Raw genomic sequence first — 19213 nt, 5'->3', positions numbered from 1 at the left:
AAATAAGTCAGAAAGAGAAAAACAAATATCATATGCTAACACATATATATGGAATCTAAAAAAAAAAAAAAGGTTCTGATGAACCTAGGGGCAGGACAGGAATAAAGATGCAGACATAGAGAATGGACTTGAGGACATGGGGAGGGGTAAGGGTAAGCTGGGACGAAGTGAGAGAGTTGCACTGACATATATACACTACCAAATGTAAAATAGATAGCTGGTGGGAAGCAGCCACATAGCACAGGGAGATCAGCTCCGTGCTTTGTGACCACCTAGAGGGGTGGGTTAGGGAGGGTGGGAGGGAGACGTAAGAGGGAGGGGATATGGGGACATATGTATACGTACAGCTGATTCACTTTGTTATACAGCAGAAACTACACACCATTTTAAAGCAATTATACTCCAATAAAGATGTTAGGGGGCTTCCCTGGTGGCGCAGTGGTTAAGAATCCGCCTGCCAATGCAGGGGACACGGGTTTGAGCCCTGAGCTGGGAAGATCCCACATGCCGCGGAGCAACTAAGCCCGTGCGCCACAACTACTGAGCCTGCGCTCTAGAGCCCATGAGCCACAGCTACGGAAGCCGGCGCGCCTAGAGCCCGTGCTCCGCAACAAGAGAAGCCACCGCAATGAGAAGCCCGCGCACCGCAACAAAGAGTAGCCCCCGCTCACCGCAACTAGAGAAAGCCCGAGCGCAGCAACAAAGACCCAGTGCAGCCAAAAATAAGTAAATAAATAAATTTATTTTTTTTAAAAAAAGATGTTAAAAAAATTTTTTTTTAGAGAAGTGATAAGACACAGGAAAAGGACTGAGTTTCCAGGGTGGAAAATTGTGGGAAGGCAAATATATGGGGAAGCCAATGGTAGCTAAGAGCTAGTTTTAGCAAGGTTTGTGTGTAGATTCCTCTGATGCTGTCTCTGGGTTGCTGAGGGTCTAGAGTTGCAGCCAGTGATTAACTTCTGGACTTCCTGGTAGAGAGCACAATTTACAAATGATACATACATTTACGAATTTATGTCCTGCTTTTAGGCAAATAGGAGAAGGGAAGAGAGCTTTTCTTGTATCTTCTTCTTCTCAATTGCCTTCAGTTCAAAATAATCCTTATGTCGAAGTGGCATATTTTGGAGTGGCATCAGGGGCTACCCACCATGATGGAGTGCCAATGAAAGGAGCCTCAAAATAGAAGAAAGGAGAGGAGCGATTTCTTCTCTCTTGGAGGTTCACACCTTGGCATCCTCATCTGCAAATTGGGGCCATCAACCTCCAAGAGTCACCAAGGATGGGAAATGAGATTGCGTCTGTGAGCATCTACCAAAATGCTTGGCATGTAGACATTAGTTTGAATCAGAATATATGACTATTATAAAGTTCTTTCTTATGTCCTGACAAATTATCCCTCCTGTTAATGATGAGATCTTAATCTAATGCTTCCCAAAGTGTGGCCCGTGACCCTGCTTGGACTACTTACTAGATTCTACCCATAATGTCCCGGGGACAGATTCCCAGTTGTCTTTGCTCCTCTTAGACCCACTCAATCACAATCTTAGGGGACAGAGCCCTGGATTCTGCATCTTTGACAAACTCCCTAAACAATTCTTGGGCATAGCAAAGTTTGAGTACCACTAGTAAAGTGAATGAAACATTGCTTCTGGAGGCTAGAGAGACCTGGGTTCAAATCTCAGCTTGGCCACTAACTTAAGGTTTCTATGCCTTGGTTTCCTGGTTTTTAAAATGGGGTAATAATAGTATGTGTGACGATTAAATGCAGAGAAATCGCTTAAGACTTGGGCCAGCACAAAGTAAGTGTTAACATGTGTTAGTCATTGTTTTTCTCCTGCTAAATGTTGCTTCTGCTGTCCCTCTGTGGCACAGACCATGGCCCCAAGCAACCCAGGAACAGCCCAGCTGGGACCCGTTGGGAGCAAGTGCAAAAGAAAGCAAGGAGGATGTGAGGGCTCCTGCTGGGGTCTTGCTCCCTGCTCCTCTCAAACTGGGAAACGCTGTAAGGACACATCTGGCCACTGGAGGGCAGCATCCACCTAGCTAATTTTAAGAACAGCTTTCTCAAAAAGCACCTTTTGGTAGCAGTGTGGGGAAGGTGTAAGCCTTAATGAGGGTTTACTGGACACTGGATTAGTTGCTTCATTCTAGGATTTCATTTACAACCACCCTACTCTAGGCAGCCCTTAGTGAATAGATGTGTTCTAAAATATAACCTATAATGAGAAGTTTTACATAAAGAACCCTATTTTCCCATTGCCTTGAACTATAAAATGAGAATTTTGATCTTAACTCTGGGCTCTCCCACAGGTGCCCAGTGACAGTTTTCTGAGTGCCCACATACCTGACCACCAGGACTCCCCACACCTCCCCAAGGCATGCAGGAATCTCCCTATTTTCCAATCCTGCCAGCTGCTGGCTGCACATGAAGAAACATGTAGGCAGCCCAGAGAGAGGTGGCAGCCCCCTTCCCACGCCCTTGGTGTTCCCTTCTCAACGCGGCAGCAAGGACAGCTTCTGCAGCCGGCAGGTCCAAGTGTTCTAATACTGTGTGAGGACAAGGCATGGGGCCCCTGGGCGCCCATCTCAAGAGTCTCAGGTGAAGTCACTCTCCCAAGCATGTCCCCAAGAATGGTCTGTGTCTTAGTTTGGGTTACTTACCCCCAAGGAAAGCTCTAGACGATGGTGTGCTGTGAACTCACTGGACTGAAGCAGGACAGCATGTTTGAGAATGAAGTCCATCCAGAGAAACTAGGTCCTGCTGGCAGCATGTAAGCCCCTGCCTCAGGCATTACCTCTGGACACTTCAGTTATCCAGGCCAGTAAATCACCCTCTGGCCTGATCAGCTTGGGTTGGGTTTTGTGGCTCTCGGTCTAGAAGGGTCCTAACCAAATACACAACCTAATAGCTACTGAGCATCATATCCTCAAATGACGCTGGGTTGAGTACATGCATGAGATGTTACATCTAATCATCTCAGGCTGATTGTGTATGAAACCAAAATATCCTTTCCTCTCTCTCCATCCCCCCTTTCTCCTCCCACCCACCTTGGCTCCAAGCTTGGCTGTTCTGGACAGAGCAGGAAAAGGAAAATGTGTCACGAGGTACCAGGATCCAGTTCATCTCACTCACAGGCTTGAGCTGACATAGGGCTAGGTCTCTCCGCCACTGCAGCATTGCTTCATTTTGTCTGTTAAAGACCAGCTTTCCATGCTTCTCCTGCGATTGGCAGATAATGTGAGCACAAAGCATCTTCTGAGTTTCCAAGCTATTGGTCCAGCCCAAGATCAGATTAGCTCTTTGAAGCTGCTTCTCCACACTGTTCACTCATATGAAGTTGAGGATATTCTTGGTCTCCTTTCCAGGGTATCTCCCACATCCTGGTTTTTTTAGACCCACTTTCAGGGTTTTACATGCATTCCCATGAAATGTAACCTTATAAGATCACTCCTACCGTTATTGCCTGTTGAGATCTTTTGAGATCCTAATTCTCTCACCTACCTTATAGGCTTCATAGCACCTGTGGGTTTGATGAGTCCGAGTCAGTAGGACTTAAACAAAACAGAACCAACAATCGGTCCTTACAGCCTATAGCAAGTCATCAGATTCATAAGGCAGCACACTCTGGGCACGCTTTTTGTTTACACAGCCACTTAGCACTGCAGTGGGACTCTCTATCGTCCCCACCAGGAATAGAGGAGACGTTGCTTGTCTGAATTTCAGCAAGGACTGAGACATCTTTATATTGCTCTTTCTAAAGAGCCCAGTACCAACACCAAAAGAAGACAATGTTAGTCAAGCAGCGCCTGCTCTTCATGGAACCGGGCTGCACCCAGGGATGACTGAATCCTTTTACAAGTGTTCACAAACCCTCTTTCAAATAGCTTGCTTTCAGAAGCCATCTTCCCAGGTATTAAGAGTTTGCAAAATCTCTCTTGCATTTTCTGTTGGAAAAGTAGGATTCAAGGAGATGTCTAAGAAAAAAAGGATAATTAGAAATGGAAGATGCTAGAGAGGGGCAATTAGAGACCATATGTTAAAGTAATCTGTGATAAGAATGGATGTTTTACATTGCCTGAGGATCTCTTAGCTTGCCAAATTACATAGAGTAGGTTTAGGATGAATCTTTCTTTTGTTCTCGCATCAAAAATAGAATCCAGAAGGTTGGGGAGTTGACAGGTAATCTGTTCCATGGGCCATATTTCATTGAATCTAAAATATGGTCAGATTTAGAAGATGCTCCATTATTTTATAAACCATCAAGAAAGAAAATGTGTAACCAACTAAACTGTAATACAATGCTTTCTTATCATTCTTTTATTTTGTACTTATGTGCATTATGTACTTATTGAAAGAGCTCTTTTAGACTTTAAACGGTTTTATCATCTGTCACTCTTGTGCATAGATAAAAAAGAAAGTATGAGCAAAACAAATTTGCTAAAACTTCCTCAAACGCAGAGTCCAACTCTTCTGAATTCCTTGTCACAGTCTTTAAGTGCATTTTCCACATGCCATTTCGATCCATAGCGTTAATAATGCAGCTTTTCGTAAAAGAGAGCGCCACTATGACCTCCAGATTGTCTTTCTGTATACCCATTCTGCAGGCTTTGATCCTGGTGACTGATCTCACTAGAAGGTGTTAACGGAAGTTTGAGACAAAACCAGGACTCACTTTCCTACTTCAAAAGTGCAGGCAGGGGCTTCCCTGGTGGCGCAGTGGTTCAGAATCTGCCTGCCGATGCAGGGGACACGGGTTCGTGCCCCGGTCCGGGAGGATCCCACATGCAGCGGAGCAGCTGGGCCCGTGAGCCATGGCCGCCGAGCCTGCGAAGTGCAGGCAGGGGCTTCCCTGGTGGCGCAGTGGTTCAGAATCTGCCTGCCGATGCAGGGGACACGGGTTCGTGCCCCGGTCCGGGAGGATCCCACATGCAGCGGAGCAGCTGGGCCCGTGAGCCATGGCCGCGGAGCCTGCGCGTCCGGAGCCTGTGCTCCGCAGCGGGAGAGGTCACAGCAGTGAGAGGCCCGCGTACCGCAAAAAACAAAAAACAAAAAACAAAAAAAAAAAAAAAAAAAAGAGGGCAGGCAGTGACTCTAGGTCATGACTGCCACCTTGCCAACAGCAATGGTAGAATACCATTAATTCTAACGTGAGATTGGTCATAAACTACATCCCAATCTCAGAGATGTGAAAATTGATAATGAACTGAGGTAGCTCTTATAAGGCCGCCTTTTGAGTTATCTGTCCCACCCAGCTCCTCACCGATGGCCTCAGCCTCATCCACTGGTAGGCCTCACTGTGTCAGACCAGGCCAGGCTGGGCCAAGTGGGTCCTGCAGTCTTGGAATTGGGACTAGCTTCTTGTGTAGAGGGAAAAACACTGGGGTACGTGGGGTCAGCCTCTCCCACCCCAGGGGTCACGACCAGAGAGAGCTGGGCCCGAGAGAGGAGCGAAGCTCCCACACAGAGAGGGGCCGAGGTGAGATGGAGAGACGGCAGGCTCCTGGCATCCCGAGGGCTTTCTGGGGGCTGTGGTCAGTCCCTACCTGAAGCCGGGCTGCCGCCTGGGCCCTGGGTTCTGGAGCCACCCTGAAGCCTATTTCCCCTTTGTCTCTAAGCCGGCGAGGTGGTCCAGTCACTAACAAAGGGTCCCACTGCAGCACCTTAGCTGTGCTTGCTCAGACAGGGGCTTCCCCACCACTCTTGGGGCTCTGAACGCCTCCATGGTAACAGAGTGGCTTCTAGAGCGGTAGTTTAGCTGAAGGACCCTATCCCACCGTGTCTGAGTGTCCTGTTATCTCTGGGCCCTCTGCCTCGACGTAGGCTTCCAGCTCTGAGGCCCAGGTTTGCCCGGTGCTGGGTGTGAGAGGGGTGTCTGTCCAGTGCCATCCTCCAGGGCACTGCATGTACACAAGTCCTTCAGTGGTGTTAGTGGCAGTGCTGCTGCTCAGTTACGTCTCTTCTGTCCCCCTAGGTCTGGCCTGGTCTGGGGCTGAAGGAGCAGCCTATGACCTCGGGGCAGACTTGTCCTTGTGAGGTCATCTACCCCATCAGGGGTTAATCCCACGGCCTTCAGCCCTGCGGCCAGTGCCACTAACCAGGTGAGCTAATCAGCCTACCCACCTCCTGCTGGGCCTAGTCATTCTGGCCCTTTTGGGGGGTTTCAGAGCTTTGAAGCTTCCCTCTCCCTCCTCTGCAGACTGGTGATTTTAGGGTTAAGAGTTCTGGTCCAGTAGCTGTGACAGCCTCCCAGGGATGACGTTGCAAGTTCAGGCCTTTGAAGCTGGGGTGGTTTCTCCAAAGCCTCAAGCCTGTAACGTGGGTCACTGGCGTCAGGGGGGCAGCCAGGCTTCCCAGAGGCCTGGATAATGGAGCAAGTATTAGTGTCCTATTGTGGCTGTAACAAATTACCACAAATGTAGTGGCTTAAAATATGAATTTATTATCTTACAGTTCAAAAACCCAAAATGGGTCAGCAGGGCTGCATTCCCTCTGGAGGCTCTAGGGGACAGTTCATCTCCTTGCCTGTTCCAGCCTCTAGAGGATAGTGCATTCCTTGGCTTGTGGCCCCATGTCATTCCAACCTCCACCTCCAACATCACATCTTCTCTCTGACACTGCTGCCTGGCTCCCTCTTATTAAGAGCCCACCCAGATAATCCAGAATCACCTCCCCATTAAGTACCTTAACTCAATTACCCTCTGCGAAGTCCCATTTGCCATGTAAAGTAACACGGTCACAGGTTCCACCACATGGACATCTTGTGGGGACCGTTATTCAGCCCACCACAGAGTTCAAAGACTAGAAGAGGACTCCTCTTAACGGCATTTTCCTAGATGTACATTATATGTTATCACCTGAACCTTTGACCCCAAAAGCCAGCATGAGTAGTAAAGGGACTTGAAATCACCTATTTAGAAATAAGTAAACAGATGAAGTAAATCAAACTCTTAGTACTAATACTTTGGTGGTGTTCAGCAGTTTTGTAAGCATCATGACAACCAGTGGGTTAAATTTAAGGTGACTGAACACGGCAGAGAACCTGGCATATATTAGCTTTGTGGTTTTTCATCTGAAATGTATAATTGAAATGAGGGGTGTGATTTTAATTCTGGAGGTGTAAGAGAGTTGTTAGTAAACAGCTTTGAACTGCTCCAGAGAATGTGATTTACTACATTTATAATATTTCAATTGCTTTGTGCTGAGTGAAACTGCCACTTGGATTTGAATCTTCCTGGGCTGGGAGTCTGATGTCCTGGAAAGAATGATTGAAACTTATAAATACATTTAAAATATTTAAAGGAATTTAATGAAGTTTGCAAGTGGGGTGGTTTGGGGGGATTAAATCTGTTAAATGTATGAATGATTAGGACAAGGAAGAGTGTTTTTATTTTTACAGAAAAATTACATTATCAATAAAACCAGATGTCCATGATGACCTTAAAAGCTTAAGAAATCAATTTTTAAGATTTTACCTCTTTAACAGATTGAAAATTAATTTAATTATAGTCATTTGCACACATACAAGCACCCTTGAACATGGAGAAACTCAAACCCTTGAAGGCTGTGGAATAACTCTGTAAACACACTTCGTTCAAATGACTCACACATTCTTTTAAAAATTGATCGTACCTCTGGAAATTGAGGCTTTTTTTAAAAAAAATATTTTGGCCACGCCGCATGGCATGTGGGATTGAACCCACATCCCCTGCAGTGGGAGCATGGAGTCTTAACCACTGGACTACCAGGAAGTCCCTGGAAACTGAAGTTTATTAAAGCACTTACACCCTGAGTTTAGGACACGTTCTGGTTGGAACAGTTTCCCTCTCCTCAGCTCCTATACCACCATGCCCTTGGGTAGACTTGCATGTAAATAGCTAAAACAATGTATCTTGCTTATCCGCCTCTCTCAGAAGACTTTGAGAGCAGGCTCTGGCCTTTTTCCACAGTTTTCCCCACAGAGCTGCAGTCAGAGCAGACCCACCTTGAGCATCTACCGGCTTTTTACCAGCCAGTGGTAAAACCTATAGGAATGTTTCCCAAAGCAAAAGCCAACCTCTCTCCCCATGTCTTTTCTCCTGAGCAGCCTTGCCTCTTTGCCACCAGCCAGTGGTAAAACCTATAGGAATGTTTCCCAAAGCAAAAGCCAACCTCTCTCCCCATGTCTTTTCTCCTGAGCAGCCTTGCCTCTTTGCCAGGGCAGGAGTGTTCCAGAAACTCATAGAACTAAATCCTAAACAAGAGGGCTTCACACTGAAGAACTTACCTTTGGCCCCAGTTCAATAAGTTCTGATTTAGTCTTAGTCCTCTTATATGAGGGGACGTATCATGTTGAGGGTTCTCTTTTTAAGAGATTCTTCAAGCGAATCCCTTGAAACCTAAAATAAGATTGACCACAGCTAACATTTCTATGCACTAATATTTTAGGAGCTCTGTGTATTATAGCATCAACTTTCCAACAGCACTATTATGCCCTGTTAACAGATAAGGGAACTGTAGTGCACAGTTAACCATTTTGTAAATGGCAGTCATGAATTTGAACACTGGCAGTCAAGACTCCACAGACCCAACTCCTTGTAACCACTACACCAAACTGTTTTACTCCTAGACACAGCCAGAACTGGAACACAGACCTTTAGCCTCCATTGCTAAGTTACATTTCTGTAAATCACTGCACTGTTACTATTACCGATATCATTACCGGCAGTCTTCATTGCCTGATAACCTCGAGGAGGAAACACAGGTAAGGGGAAAATACAGGAGAAGCTACAGAAGTGCACACAGATGTCCCGGGGACCTTGTTATAAGGCAGATTCTGATTCAGGAAGGTCTGGGGTGGGGCCTGAGAGCCTGCATTTCCAACAAGCTCCAGGTGATGCTGGACATCGGCCGTCTCTGGGACAGTCTGAATAGCAAGGGACGAGATGCCTCTGAGAATGTGTCCCCTGCGGCAAAAATAAAAGGAAGGGGGTGCATGTAGATGTCACAGAGCTGTCTGATGCTGTGGGAAACAAACGAAGGTGGAGTCTACTTTCAACTCATAGGAGCCTCGTGAGGAAACGACCTTCTCCTTTTAAAAACGAAACAAAGTGTTAAGAAGACGGAACGCACCAAGGTCAAAAGCATATTAGGGGTGGTCCGGGTGCCCCCACACCATCGACCCCACACACTTCTGGAAAACAGTAAGCAAGGAGCAAGCAAAGAGCTGACGTGGGAGTGTTGTTGCTTTAATATGGTGTGTGCCAAGCAGCATCAAAGTGGTCCACATTTGCCAATTTTCTCCTGACCATTTTTTAGTGTGTTTCTTTTTAAAAATAATTAATTAATTAATTTTCTTTTTGGCCGGGAGGGTCTTTGGTCTTCGTTGCTGTGCGCGGGCTTTCACTAGTTGCGGCGAGCGGGGGCTACTCTTTGCTGCAGTGCGCGGGCTTCTCATTGCGGTGGCTTCTCTTATTGCGGAGCACGGGCTCTAGGCGCGCGGGCTTCAGTAGTTGTGGCTCGGGGGCTCTAGAGTGCAGTCTCAGTAGTTGTGGCGCACGGGCTTAGTTGCTCCGCGGCCTGTGGGATCTTCCCTAACCAGGGATCGAACCGTGTCCTCTGCATTGGCAGGCGGATTCTCAACCACTGCCCCATCAGGGAAGCCCCTGTCCTGACCATTTTTAATGAGCAATATTAAAAAAAAAAAAAAAAAACCTGTGTGCTGATAAATAGGCTAATTACACCTCTGGACTTAAAAATGAGAAGACAAGCCACATAAATTCTCTTCCTTAAAAAAACAGTCATTTCAAAAGATTTTCTTTAATATCATAAAATATTTTCATGGACAGGTGAGCTAGCAAACACACATGCACCAATGTGCCTTTGACAAGATTATCCCCTACCCTCACCCTCCCACTCCACATCAAGGTGGACATGAGATTGGAGAAATGAATACAGCAGATGGTACAGATAGAAAAAAAAAAATCGATAAAAAGGACGGATATAACATTGTGCTTGGTTATTTTCCTATGTCACAACAAAACAAAACATTTCGGTGCAAATAGTTAATTTTTCCTCTTTTCCATTTAAGTCTGGTGGAGAAAAAAATACTTTTTCTATAATAAAATATGTGGTTTTTACTTTTTCTAACGTAACTTTTTTTCTTTTTTGCAGAAAATAATTTTGTAAACTGTCACTTCGCGGTCTGGGAGGCTCGATGCCACTTGGGTCCAGCTCGCCCCTTTGGAAGCAGAGCGCGAACCAAACCCGGGCGGGAGAGGGGGGACAGCTGAGGCGCAAGGCTGGGCGCGCATGGCGGACAGGGGCGAGGGCGTGGGCCAGCGGGAGAGGGTTAGAGGTCACTCTCGCCGTACAGCGCCGTGGAGAAGGACATGTAGTCCAGAGCACCTGGCACGGCATCGGGGCCGGTGTAGGGGGCCATTCGCGCGATGCAGTACTCGGCCTGGTCAGGCGGCAGCTCACGGCGCAGCTCGTCCACAGTGATGTAGTTCTGCGGAAAGAGCGCGGTCAGGACGGCGGGTTAGGGCGGCCGTAAAGCAAAGCGGCCGCAAAGGCTGGAGGCCGTAAACCTCACTCGTGACACTAGGTACCCTGTTCGGTCCCCGTTCTGGCCCTGTCCTCATACTTCTGGATATAGAAACACGTGTGTGTGTGTTGTGTACATACACACACGCACATGTATATTACACATACATATGTACGTATATATGTATGTGTATGTATATAAATATATACGATATATACACATAACCATATACATGTGTGTATATAAATATGTACGATATATACATATAACCAAATACGTGTGTGTACATACACAGGCACATGTATATTGCACAAATCTATGTATGTATATATGTATATAAATATATACGATATATATACATATACACATATATAACCATATACGTGTGTGTGTGTGTGTGTGTATATTTAAATCCCCTTATAAGGTGTCCACTTCTATAACTACCTGAGGCAGTTTCCAAGCTAACTGGAAGTGCTAACTGCACCTGTAATCTTTCCACGTATTGCTCTAGCCCACCCCGGCCACAGGCTAGAGCAGGATCAGTAACACCGTATCTGGTGGGACAGAGTAGGGCCCCCCACACCCACTCAGCTGGGCTCCGAGGACATCACCCAATTCCTGCAAATTACATGAGCATCAATCATCATCAGATAGCATCATCGCCACAGACAGCTATCTGAACCGTGTCTGCAAAATTTGGACCTGACCCCACCTGGCCTGGTTCCCAGTCTGGGTCTCTGCTTTCTCCCCACCTTGGGCTTGCCCATGAAAGGCTACTTGGAAGCTACTTCTTTTGAGAGCTTGAGGCTCCACAGGCGCTCAGGGGCTTGGACCCACAAGGCGGGAACCCGTCCTATGCCCTACTTCTGCCAGAGTTCCCCAGGAGCCAGTCTGAAGGAGGGAGGGGCTGGCCCTCAGGTCACTTCAAAAGTCAGGAGACCAGGTCCCTTTCTGGGCCCCGGAGACCTCCTCTACAAAATGAGTCACTTCAAGGAGGTGGCTTCTCAGGGTCCTTCCAGCTCCAAAGTGCTGACTCTAACATGCTGTCCTCAAATTTAAATCAGACCTTTAGGAACCACTTTGTGGGTTGAGTCTTTATTTCCATATAGACTGAAACATTGCAGAAACTATACTCCCTATTGGCTAAGGAAGGATGGCATAAGGATTATCCTGTGAATTTTTCAGAAAGGGAATCTGGCCTCTAGATGCCTCTGCCCCCAAATTCCCCTGGATGCTCCCACGTTTCCACTGTCAAGCAGGGCACTGCAGGGAACTTGGGAGATTTGGAAAATTGAAGCTGACTGCTACTCAGGGTAGAAAAATGAGACACACGCTTCCTTCCTGCTCCCCACGTATATGCCGTACCTTGTGCCCAGAATGATATAGGGGCGAAGTCCAAGTTCCCAGATGGACCTTCCATCACCCACTCACCCTCCACCTGAATGGACTGCCCTCCACCACCCATCATTTCATCACCAGTCTCTCATCACAAGTATGACATGCAGTGTCCCTGGCAGGGGACCCCCTTAAGCTAACGCTGTGTCCTAATGCCTTAGCTGATCACCAAGACATTACAGAAATGGGTAGAGGTGACAGCAAGGAGGCCCGGGGTGGGGGGTGGGGGGGAGGAGGAGCAGTGGAGGTGCTCACGACCACCCCTCCAGATCAGTCCGCCCCAGCATGGCGCCCACACCACAGCAGACCCACCTTATCCCCGGCCAGGATCTTGAAGGAAGCCATGACTTGGTCTGCTGTATCTGTGTCAGCCGTCTCACGGGACATAAAGTCGATGAAGGCCTGGAACGTCACTACCCCTAGGCGGTTGGGGTCCACGATGCTCATGATGCGGGCAAATTCTGCCTCTCCCTGGAGGGAAGAGCCAATCCCAGGCCTGTCACCCTCTCAGCCACGGTCTCCTCGCTCTACGGACCTGAAGCCCCTGCGGGCTCGGAGTAGCCTGAGGCTTTTAGAGAGGGCAAAGCAGACCCCTGACCTAACTTGGGTTGTCTTGAGGGCATGATAGGAACATAATACCCAATAGTGAAGACCCAGTTCAGGCTTCCCACCCTCTACGGATGCCTTGATTCCTCTTGGAGCAAAAATGATAATGCTGATAATAATTAATGACAGCAATGGCTAACACTCACATAGCATATACTATATACCAGGCACTATTCTAAGTGCTGTGTATAATTCATGTAACCCTCCTCACAACCATATGAGGTAGGTATTTATTTTATTATTTCCATCAGGTTTCCAGATGAGAAACCTAAGGCCCAGACAGGCTTAGTGACTTGCCCAAGGTCACACAGCCAGTAGGTAGAAGAGCTGAGAATTGAACTTGGGTGGTCTGCCTCCACCGCACTGTACTTTCTATGAGTCAGACATGGGCACAGCACTCACGTGAGTTCCTTCATTTAACCATTACAACAGTAGGGCAGGGTTCCCCTCACCTTATCCGGGCCCCCAAGCTGGTGATGGCGGAGCTGGGATTTATTCCTGGGTTCCCTGTTTCTAAAGCCCGTGCTCCTGCCCCTCTGCCGGGCAGCCCATGGGCTCTGCACTCTGCACCACAGCCCAGGCATCGCCGGGCTGCCTGGCTGAGGTCCCTGTCCTGCTCAGAAGGCCGGCACGAGGGCCGGCAGCTGAGAAGGTTGGGGAGGGGCTTGAGGAAACGGCAAAGGGCGGCAGGCCTGGCTGGCGCCATCACACGGGCAGAGGTGGAAATCTCCACGCCTCATGCGAGATGAAGCAGAACCAAGCCGCACCCCGAGTGCCCACCACCAGTCCTTCCTGGCAGCCTTGGGGTCAGCCCCACCATCCACAGTGGGAGAGAAAAGGCCCACCTCCGCTGTAAATATCAAAAGATAAACCAGCAGGGAGAGGCGAGAAGGCCAGGTCTCTGGGACACACACAGGCCCTGCGGCTGGGCTCAGCCTTCAGGGCGCCATCTTCCCCATGGACCAGAATCTTGAGGCCCCTCTGGGGAGGGCACCCGGAGCCTGAGGGCCTCCAGCCCGCCACGGCCAGGACTCGGCCTCTCGAGTCAGCTGGCTGCCCCTGGCCAGAGAGCGGGGTTTACATTACCATGTTGTAACCCATGGAGATAAGGCAGGCGCGGAAATCATCCGTGTCCATCATGCCTGTCTTCTTCTGTGGGGCCAGTGGCACCGAGACACAAGGAGGAAGGGCCGGCCGAGGGCCAGGAAGACATGGCCCAGGTGGCCAGAGGGGAGGTCGAGGTGTACGGTTTGGGGGTCAGGAAGGGGAGAGGAACGTAGGAGGAGCAGATGCAGATACACATCCGGGGGAAAAGTCCACAGGAAGGAGGAAGACAGAGCAGGGAGATGCAAAAATCCGTCCACAGGATGGAGAGCGGCGAGGAGAGAGGAAGGTGGGCACCGAGCAGGTTCCCACGAAAGACAACCGAGGGCAGAGGTCGGAGTAGTGGGAGGAGGAGCCCGACACGGGCCAGCGGGGGTGGACAGCAGGAGAAGACGAGCCCCGCGGCCCACAGGAAAGGGGAGACAGGGAGATCCAGACAGAGAGAGAAAAGAAAAAGGAGAAACGCGTTATTTCTCGCCCCGGACGCCACCCCTGAGCGTGCTCCATGCAGGAGGCGAGTACCTGGGGGTCGTTGCCAATATCATAACCCAAGCTGATGAGGCAGGCTTTGAACTCCTCGGGACCCAGCGTGCCGGAGTGATCCTGGGGCCGCCGTGCGCCAGCCAGCGAGCCATGCGGTGCCAGGGAGGTGGAGGCCGTGAGGGGAGGGGTGGGCCATGCCCCGGTGGAGGGTAGCGAGTGTGGGGAGACACGGGGACAAAGGCATGCGGATGGGGAGGGCGGAGGGTGGAGGGTCGGGGGAGGAGGGGAAATAAAAGTGCACACGGTTAGACACACAGACGAGGCCCAGGGGCCCTCTCCCTGGCACACTCAGCCCTGCTCCGGAAGGCAGGCCACGGGGGAGCACGGTGAGCCACGGGTAAGCAGCTGCCTCACAAGTGCCCAGCCCACCTCCGGCCCTGCTGCCCAGACCGGGGTTTCCAGGAGGGTTCCACCCACCCAGGTGCCTGGAGGGCAGTGAAGCAGGCGGGGGGCGGGGGGGGGGGGCAGGGGGGGTGGGCAGCACCTAAGCCCATGCTCCCACCCCCTGTGGCCACCGCAAAGCCCCAGGGCACTGGGAGGGGCAGCCCACGCAGAACTGTCCTGTCCCAGAGCTCGGAGGAGAACCCAGGACTGACAACTCTGACACCTCCGCAGAGTGTCCCAAAGGCTGCACCGGTGGGGGAGGGAGCCCCTGCTCTGTCCTGAGGCAGAGGCAAGGGATGGTCCCCACAGCCAGGGGACAGCAGGCCTTCCCTTGAGGCTATGGCAGCCTGGCTCCTGGGGGTTGACTCCTGGTCGCAGGAGACCAAGGGTCAGGGGTCAAAGGCCCTCTCCTTAGCTCACAATGCGAGCACTCTCTCCAGGAAAGCGGGGAAGCTCAGGGGACACCAGGACAGCTTCTAAGGCTGGCTCGGTGTGGTGCAGGGTCAGGGCAGGCTGACAGCAGTTCCTCCCGGCCATCCCCCCCTTCACCTGCCCAGGAAGCAGGCCCACGTGCTGGGCAGTGTCCTCCAGGGCCCTGGGGCAGGGGCCGGGGCTGCCCTAAGCGAGGGCAGGGGGCGGGGCTCACCCGGTCAAAGTGGTTGAAGGAAGCCCGGAACTCGTTCATCTGCTCCTGGCTGATGCCCTTGGCATCCCTGGTCAGGATCTGGTTCTCCACCTCGTTGATAGTCCTGGCGATGGTGGTGAGGAGCTGCTCCCAGCCCACGCGGATGTGCTGGGGGTGGGCAGGGCCTGTCAGCCAAGGGGTCCCAGGCCTGGGCCACCCCTGCCTACTCCTTCCCCTGACCATCAAAATGGCCAAAGCAATCGAACCAGGCCTTCTGTCCAGATTTACAGTGTCACCAGAGGCAGGGGAACCAGGACAAGGACAACCCACCAGGACAGAGGACCCTGATGACGAAGGGGGAAGCACAGGAGGGTGGTGGCCTCTGCCCGGGATGGCAGAGACCAGAATGACCAGTGTGGTCAGGTCAGGAAGGAGGGCAAAGTTGGCAGCAGGAAAAACTAAAGGACAAAAAAGTGGGTAATTCCCTGAATATCCAACTTCATAACCTCACACACACGCCTTCACGGTAAAAACAAGTAGGTCATTTAGAAAACAGATGCCAAGCCAGTGTTTGGAGACCCACCAGCCTCAGAATCACCAGGCTGCTTGTTAAAAATTGAGATTCCTGAGCCCCATCCCAGACCTAGTGAATCAAATTCTGGAGATGGGGCCTGGAAATCTGCATTCTCAACCAGCTCCTCGGGAAGTTCAGAAGGCACTGAGGACTGAAGACCCAGAGCTCCAGGAGTAAGGAGAAGCAAGTATCCCCTCACTTAAAAGCCAGAGTTTATCCTATTATGACCAGTTTTCTTGGATGATGGGTAACCCCCCACCACTACCCCAGCCCAGGATGGTGAAGCAGAAGGGGATCCGGGGCTCCCTCTCTGGAGAAGCAAGGCTGGTGCCACCCACCTCCATGGTGTAGTTGGTGTGCTTGTTGTCGAAGATGAGTGCCTCCTGGATAAGCTGGTGGTCGCCCTCCAGTTGGTCGATCTTGGGCTTGTAGTTGACGATGCTCTTCTCGTATTGCCGCAGGTGGCTGAGCTGGTCCTCCAGGGTCCCGTGCATCTCAATGGAGATCCTCCCAATCTCCTGCTCACCCGGGAAGGAGGCCCTTGTCAGACCGCCCCACTCTGGGTCCCTGGGGTGGAGATTGGGGCCCCCAGGTCATTGGCCAACCCCTCAGATGATTCTTGGCATGGAAATAGCATCATAAAGGAGTATGACCAGCACTGTTACCACCAGCTGAATACCTCCTGTCTCTCGGGCACCTCTGAGCCTCAGGAAGGGGATGCAAGGTCAGTTGCTAACCTAAATGTTCACTCGTCTGCTCCAACTCCCTTCCCAAGCCCATTCCCGGCTACCATCCATCTCAGGCACTCTCCCACTGAGCTGGGTTCCTCACAGGCTCAGCGCACCTCACCTCCCTTTCTCAATGGCTGTGCTCCTGCTGTTCTGTTCCTCGGATTCTGTTCTGTTCCTGCCTCGCCCACCTCAATCCCACCTGTCTCCGTGGTCCAGGACTAATCCCCGTTTCTGTCAGTCTTTCATCCATGTAAACACACCTTGCTTATAAAAGCACCTTCTGTGCACTCAGTTCAACTCAGCAAATATATCCCGAGCACCTACTATGCACAATGTGCTAAGCAGCTGGGGGTGGGATGCAGGGAAGACACAAACATGAACTCGATGTGGTCTCCGCCCTCAAGGAGCTCAGAGGGACGCCATGCTCTAACCCACACAGTGTCCCTTCCTTATCTACATCACCCCCATACCTGGCCCAACAATTCAGCAAAAAATTCCACGCTTGCCCAAAGCCCGGTTCTCTCTCTGGGGAGATCACCCTGTCTGAGCAAGCTCGCGACTCAGGAGGAAGGGAGACCTGGTCAGCCACATAAGCCAAAGGGCAAGCCGAGTCAGTCACCTAGGCACTGCTCCTTCTGTGGGACCTTCTCATGTGACTCTTTAGTGGTGTCCCTGTGTGGGTCTTTGCTCTCAAACCAGACACCGGAATCACCCCACAGACCTTCCTCGCATAGACTCCGCCCCCACCCACAGGGCAGCAGACCAGACTCCACAGTCCCCACAGGTCCCGTCCCAGAGGAGACAGGGTAAGCCTGACTGGCTGGGATGGTGCTGGGAAGGGTGGAACCCCTCTCCCTGCTTCCCACGATGGGGCCCACCTCCATCTTGGTCTGGATCCAGGGCCCGATGACGTTGGCCTGGGCCGCAAACTGCTTGCGTAGCCTCTCGTTGTGCTGCTGGCGGGCGTGCTCCTCTGTCAGGGCCTGGTCCCTCCGAGGCACCAGCTGCCGTACCTGGGGCAGGAACAATCATGGGACACTGGGATGGGCCAGCCATCTGCCCCCACTTCAGAAGAGGAAATGGAAGAGCCGTGAAGGGAAGGGGCCAGTCAGTAATAGAGTGAACACATTGACCTGTTCTAGAAATTCAGCCATTCATTCACTTGACAGATAATGAGTACTTACTGTGTGACAATGAAGTCAACGAAAAGTCACTGAAAATTAACAACACACACAGACAAAAATCCCCACCCCTCTGAAACTTACAGTGGCTCCGCCAACGCCCCACCCAGCCCTTGGACTCACATGGTCCCATTTGCCGTTGATCTCCTGAGGCGTGATGGTTGTGTAGGGGTTGGTGCCCGCCATGTTGACGTGGTAGGTCTGGACAATCTTGGACACCTCATTGTGGATGCCTAGGATGGCCAGGCGCTCCTTGTCAGCGTCGGGGAGGGTGGCCTTGAACTGCTCATGGGCTGTGGTCAGTCCCTGGACATAGACGGGCATATGCAGGAGCACAGTGACTGGTAGGGAAGTCCCTCCCAGTCACTGGTGCCTCCCGTGGGCAAGAGGAGACAAGGGAGACCTGCAGGCCCCAGGGCAGAGGTGGGTGGAGGGGCCACGGGAGGCCGGCCCCACACCAGCTGGGAGGTCCAGCGGTATCAAGCCAGGGCTCTCGCGGCTGAGGACCAGGATGGCCGGGCTGGCCACGGGAAGATGCCGACAGCTTCACGCTCAGGACCGGTGAAGTCAGCAGCAAAACCCCCCCGGGGGGCGCTCACCACCCCACAGTCAGGTCGGGGACAAGGGGTGCTCCAGGTCTGCTCCTCAGGTGACCTCCCCCAACACACGTTCCTCAGCACTTTGCAAAACCTTTTCCGTCTGACACTCTGCAGCTGTACAAAAGAACAGCTTATTGCTATGAAATGGGCTCCCAGATAATTGTTAGGTTAAAAATATAAGGCTCAGGATACAGTATATAATAAACTTTTTGCATAAAAAAAGGGGTGTGGAGAAGACCATGTTAATAAATCAATGTGCTTGCCTGTGCAGAGACCGTGTGGCCATACTGCTCACCTGTGGGGAGGGGCACTCGGGGCTGGGGGACAAGGAAGGGAACTCATTGCTTAGCCTTTTTAGCTTTTAGATCTTATACCACGTGCATATATTACTGAGTCAAAATAAACAAAACGCAAAGCTTTCGAATCTAGAACATCCTGGGGATGCTACCCTCAGTCCTCTCCTTACAGGGGCAGTCCTGCAGGAGTGTGGGCCGTGGGCAGCTGGGGAGCCGGCCTCCGGGGGCGAGGGGTCGCGGCAGCACACCTGGATCTCCTCGATAGTGTGCACGATGAAGGTGTCCTGCAGGTCCTCCATGGCCCCCTCCATCCAGTTGTTGAAGGGTGCGGCCCGCTTGGCATATTCCAAGTACAGCTGGTCAATGGTCTCCAGCAGTTTCTCTGTCCGCTGGGAGCGCCAATGGCATGGGGGTGGGGAGGTGTTCAGCAAAGTCATGTCCAGAATCACCACGTCCCCCCACCCCTATTCCCAACAGCCTTCGAGATCCTCCCAGCCAGCCCAAAGGGGTTCAGGTCTGGAAGCACAAGACTAACTCAGACAGAAAGAACAGGCTCGGGGCTTCCCTGGTGGCGCAGTGGTTAAGAATCCTCCTGCCAGGGGGCTTCCCTGGTGGCGCAGTGGTTGCGCGTCCGCCTGCCGATGCAGGGGAA

At 51.3% G+C, this 19213-nt stretch overlaps 1 protein-coding gene across 3 annotated transcripts in view; it reads right to left on the bottom strand.

Moving 5' to 3' along the window:
* Window positions 1-8099: 8099 nt before the first annotated feature.
* The window catches only part of ACTN1 (actinin alpha 1), a 104813-nt gene continuing 93699 nt past the window's right edge, over window positions 8100-19213 (bottom strand). The window contains exons 14-22 of one of the 3 annotated variants that reach the window (XM_024115541.3): window positions 18810-18950; window positions 17790-17972; window positions 17364-17498; window positions 16093-16272; window positions 15202-15348; window positions 14151-14231; window positions 13611-13676; window positions 12231-12389; window positions 8100-10487 (exon numbers count right to left, since the gene is read on the bottom strand). In XM_024115541.3, coding sequence (XP_023971309.1) covers window positions 10329-10487; window positions 12231-12389; window positions 13611-13676; window positions 14151-14231; window positions 15202-15348; window positions 16093-16272; window positions 17364-17498; window positions 17790-17972; window positions 18810-18950 — 1251 coding nt within the window. In that variant the 3' untranslated portion in view covers window positions 8100-10328. The remainder of the gene's footprint in view (window positions 10488-12230; window positions 12390-13610; window positions 13677-14150; window positions 14232-15201; window positions 15349-16092; window positions 16273-17363; window positions 17499-17789; window positions 17973-18809; window positions 18951-19213) is intronic. The other 2 variants (XM_024115535.2, XM_024115531.3) reach the window with 2 other exon arrangements.

Source organism: Physeter macrocephalus, chromosome 11, assembly GCF_002837175.3.
Source record: "Physeter macrocephalus isolate SW-GA chromosome 11, ASM283717v5, whole genome shotgun sequence".
Classification (NCBI taxonomy): Eukaryota; Metazoa; Chordata; class Mammalia; order Artiodactyla; family Physeteridae; genus Physeter; species Physeter macrocephalus.
This window is presented reverse-complemented; position numbering and strand designations above follow the sequence as displayed.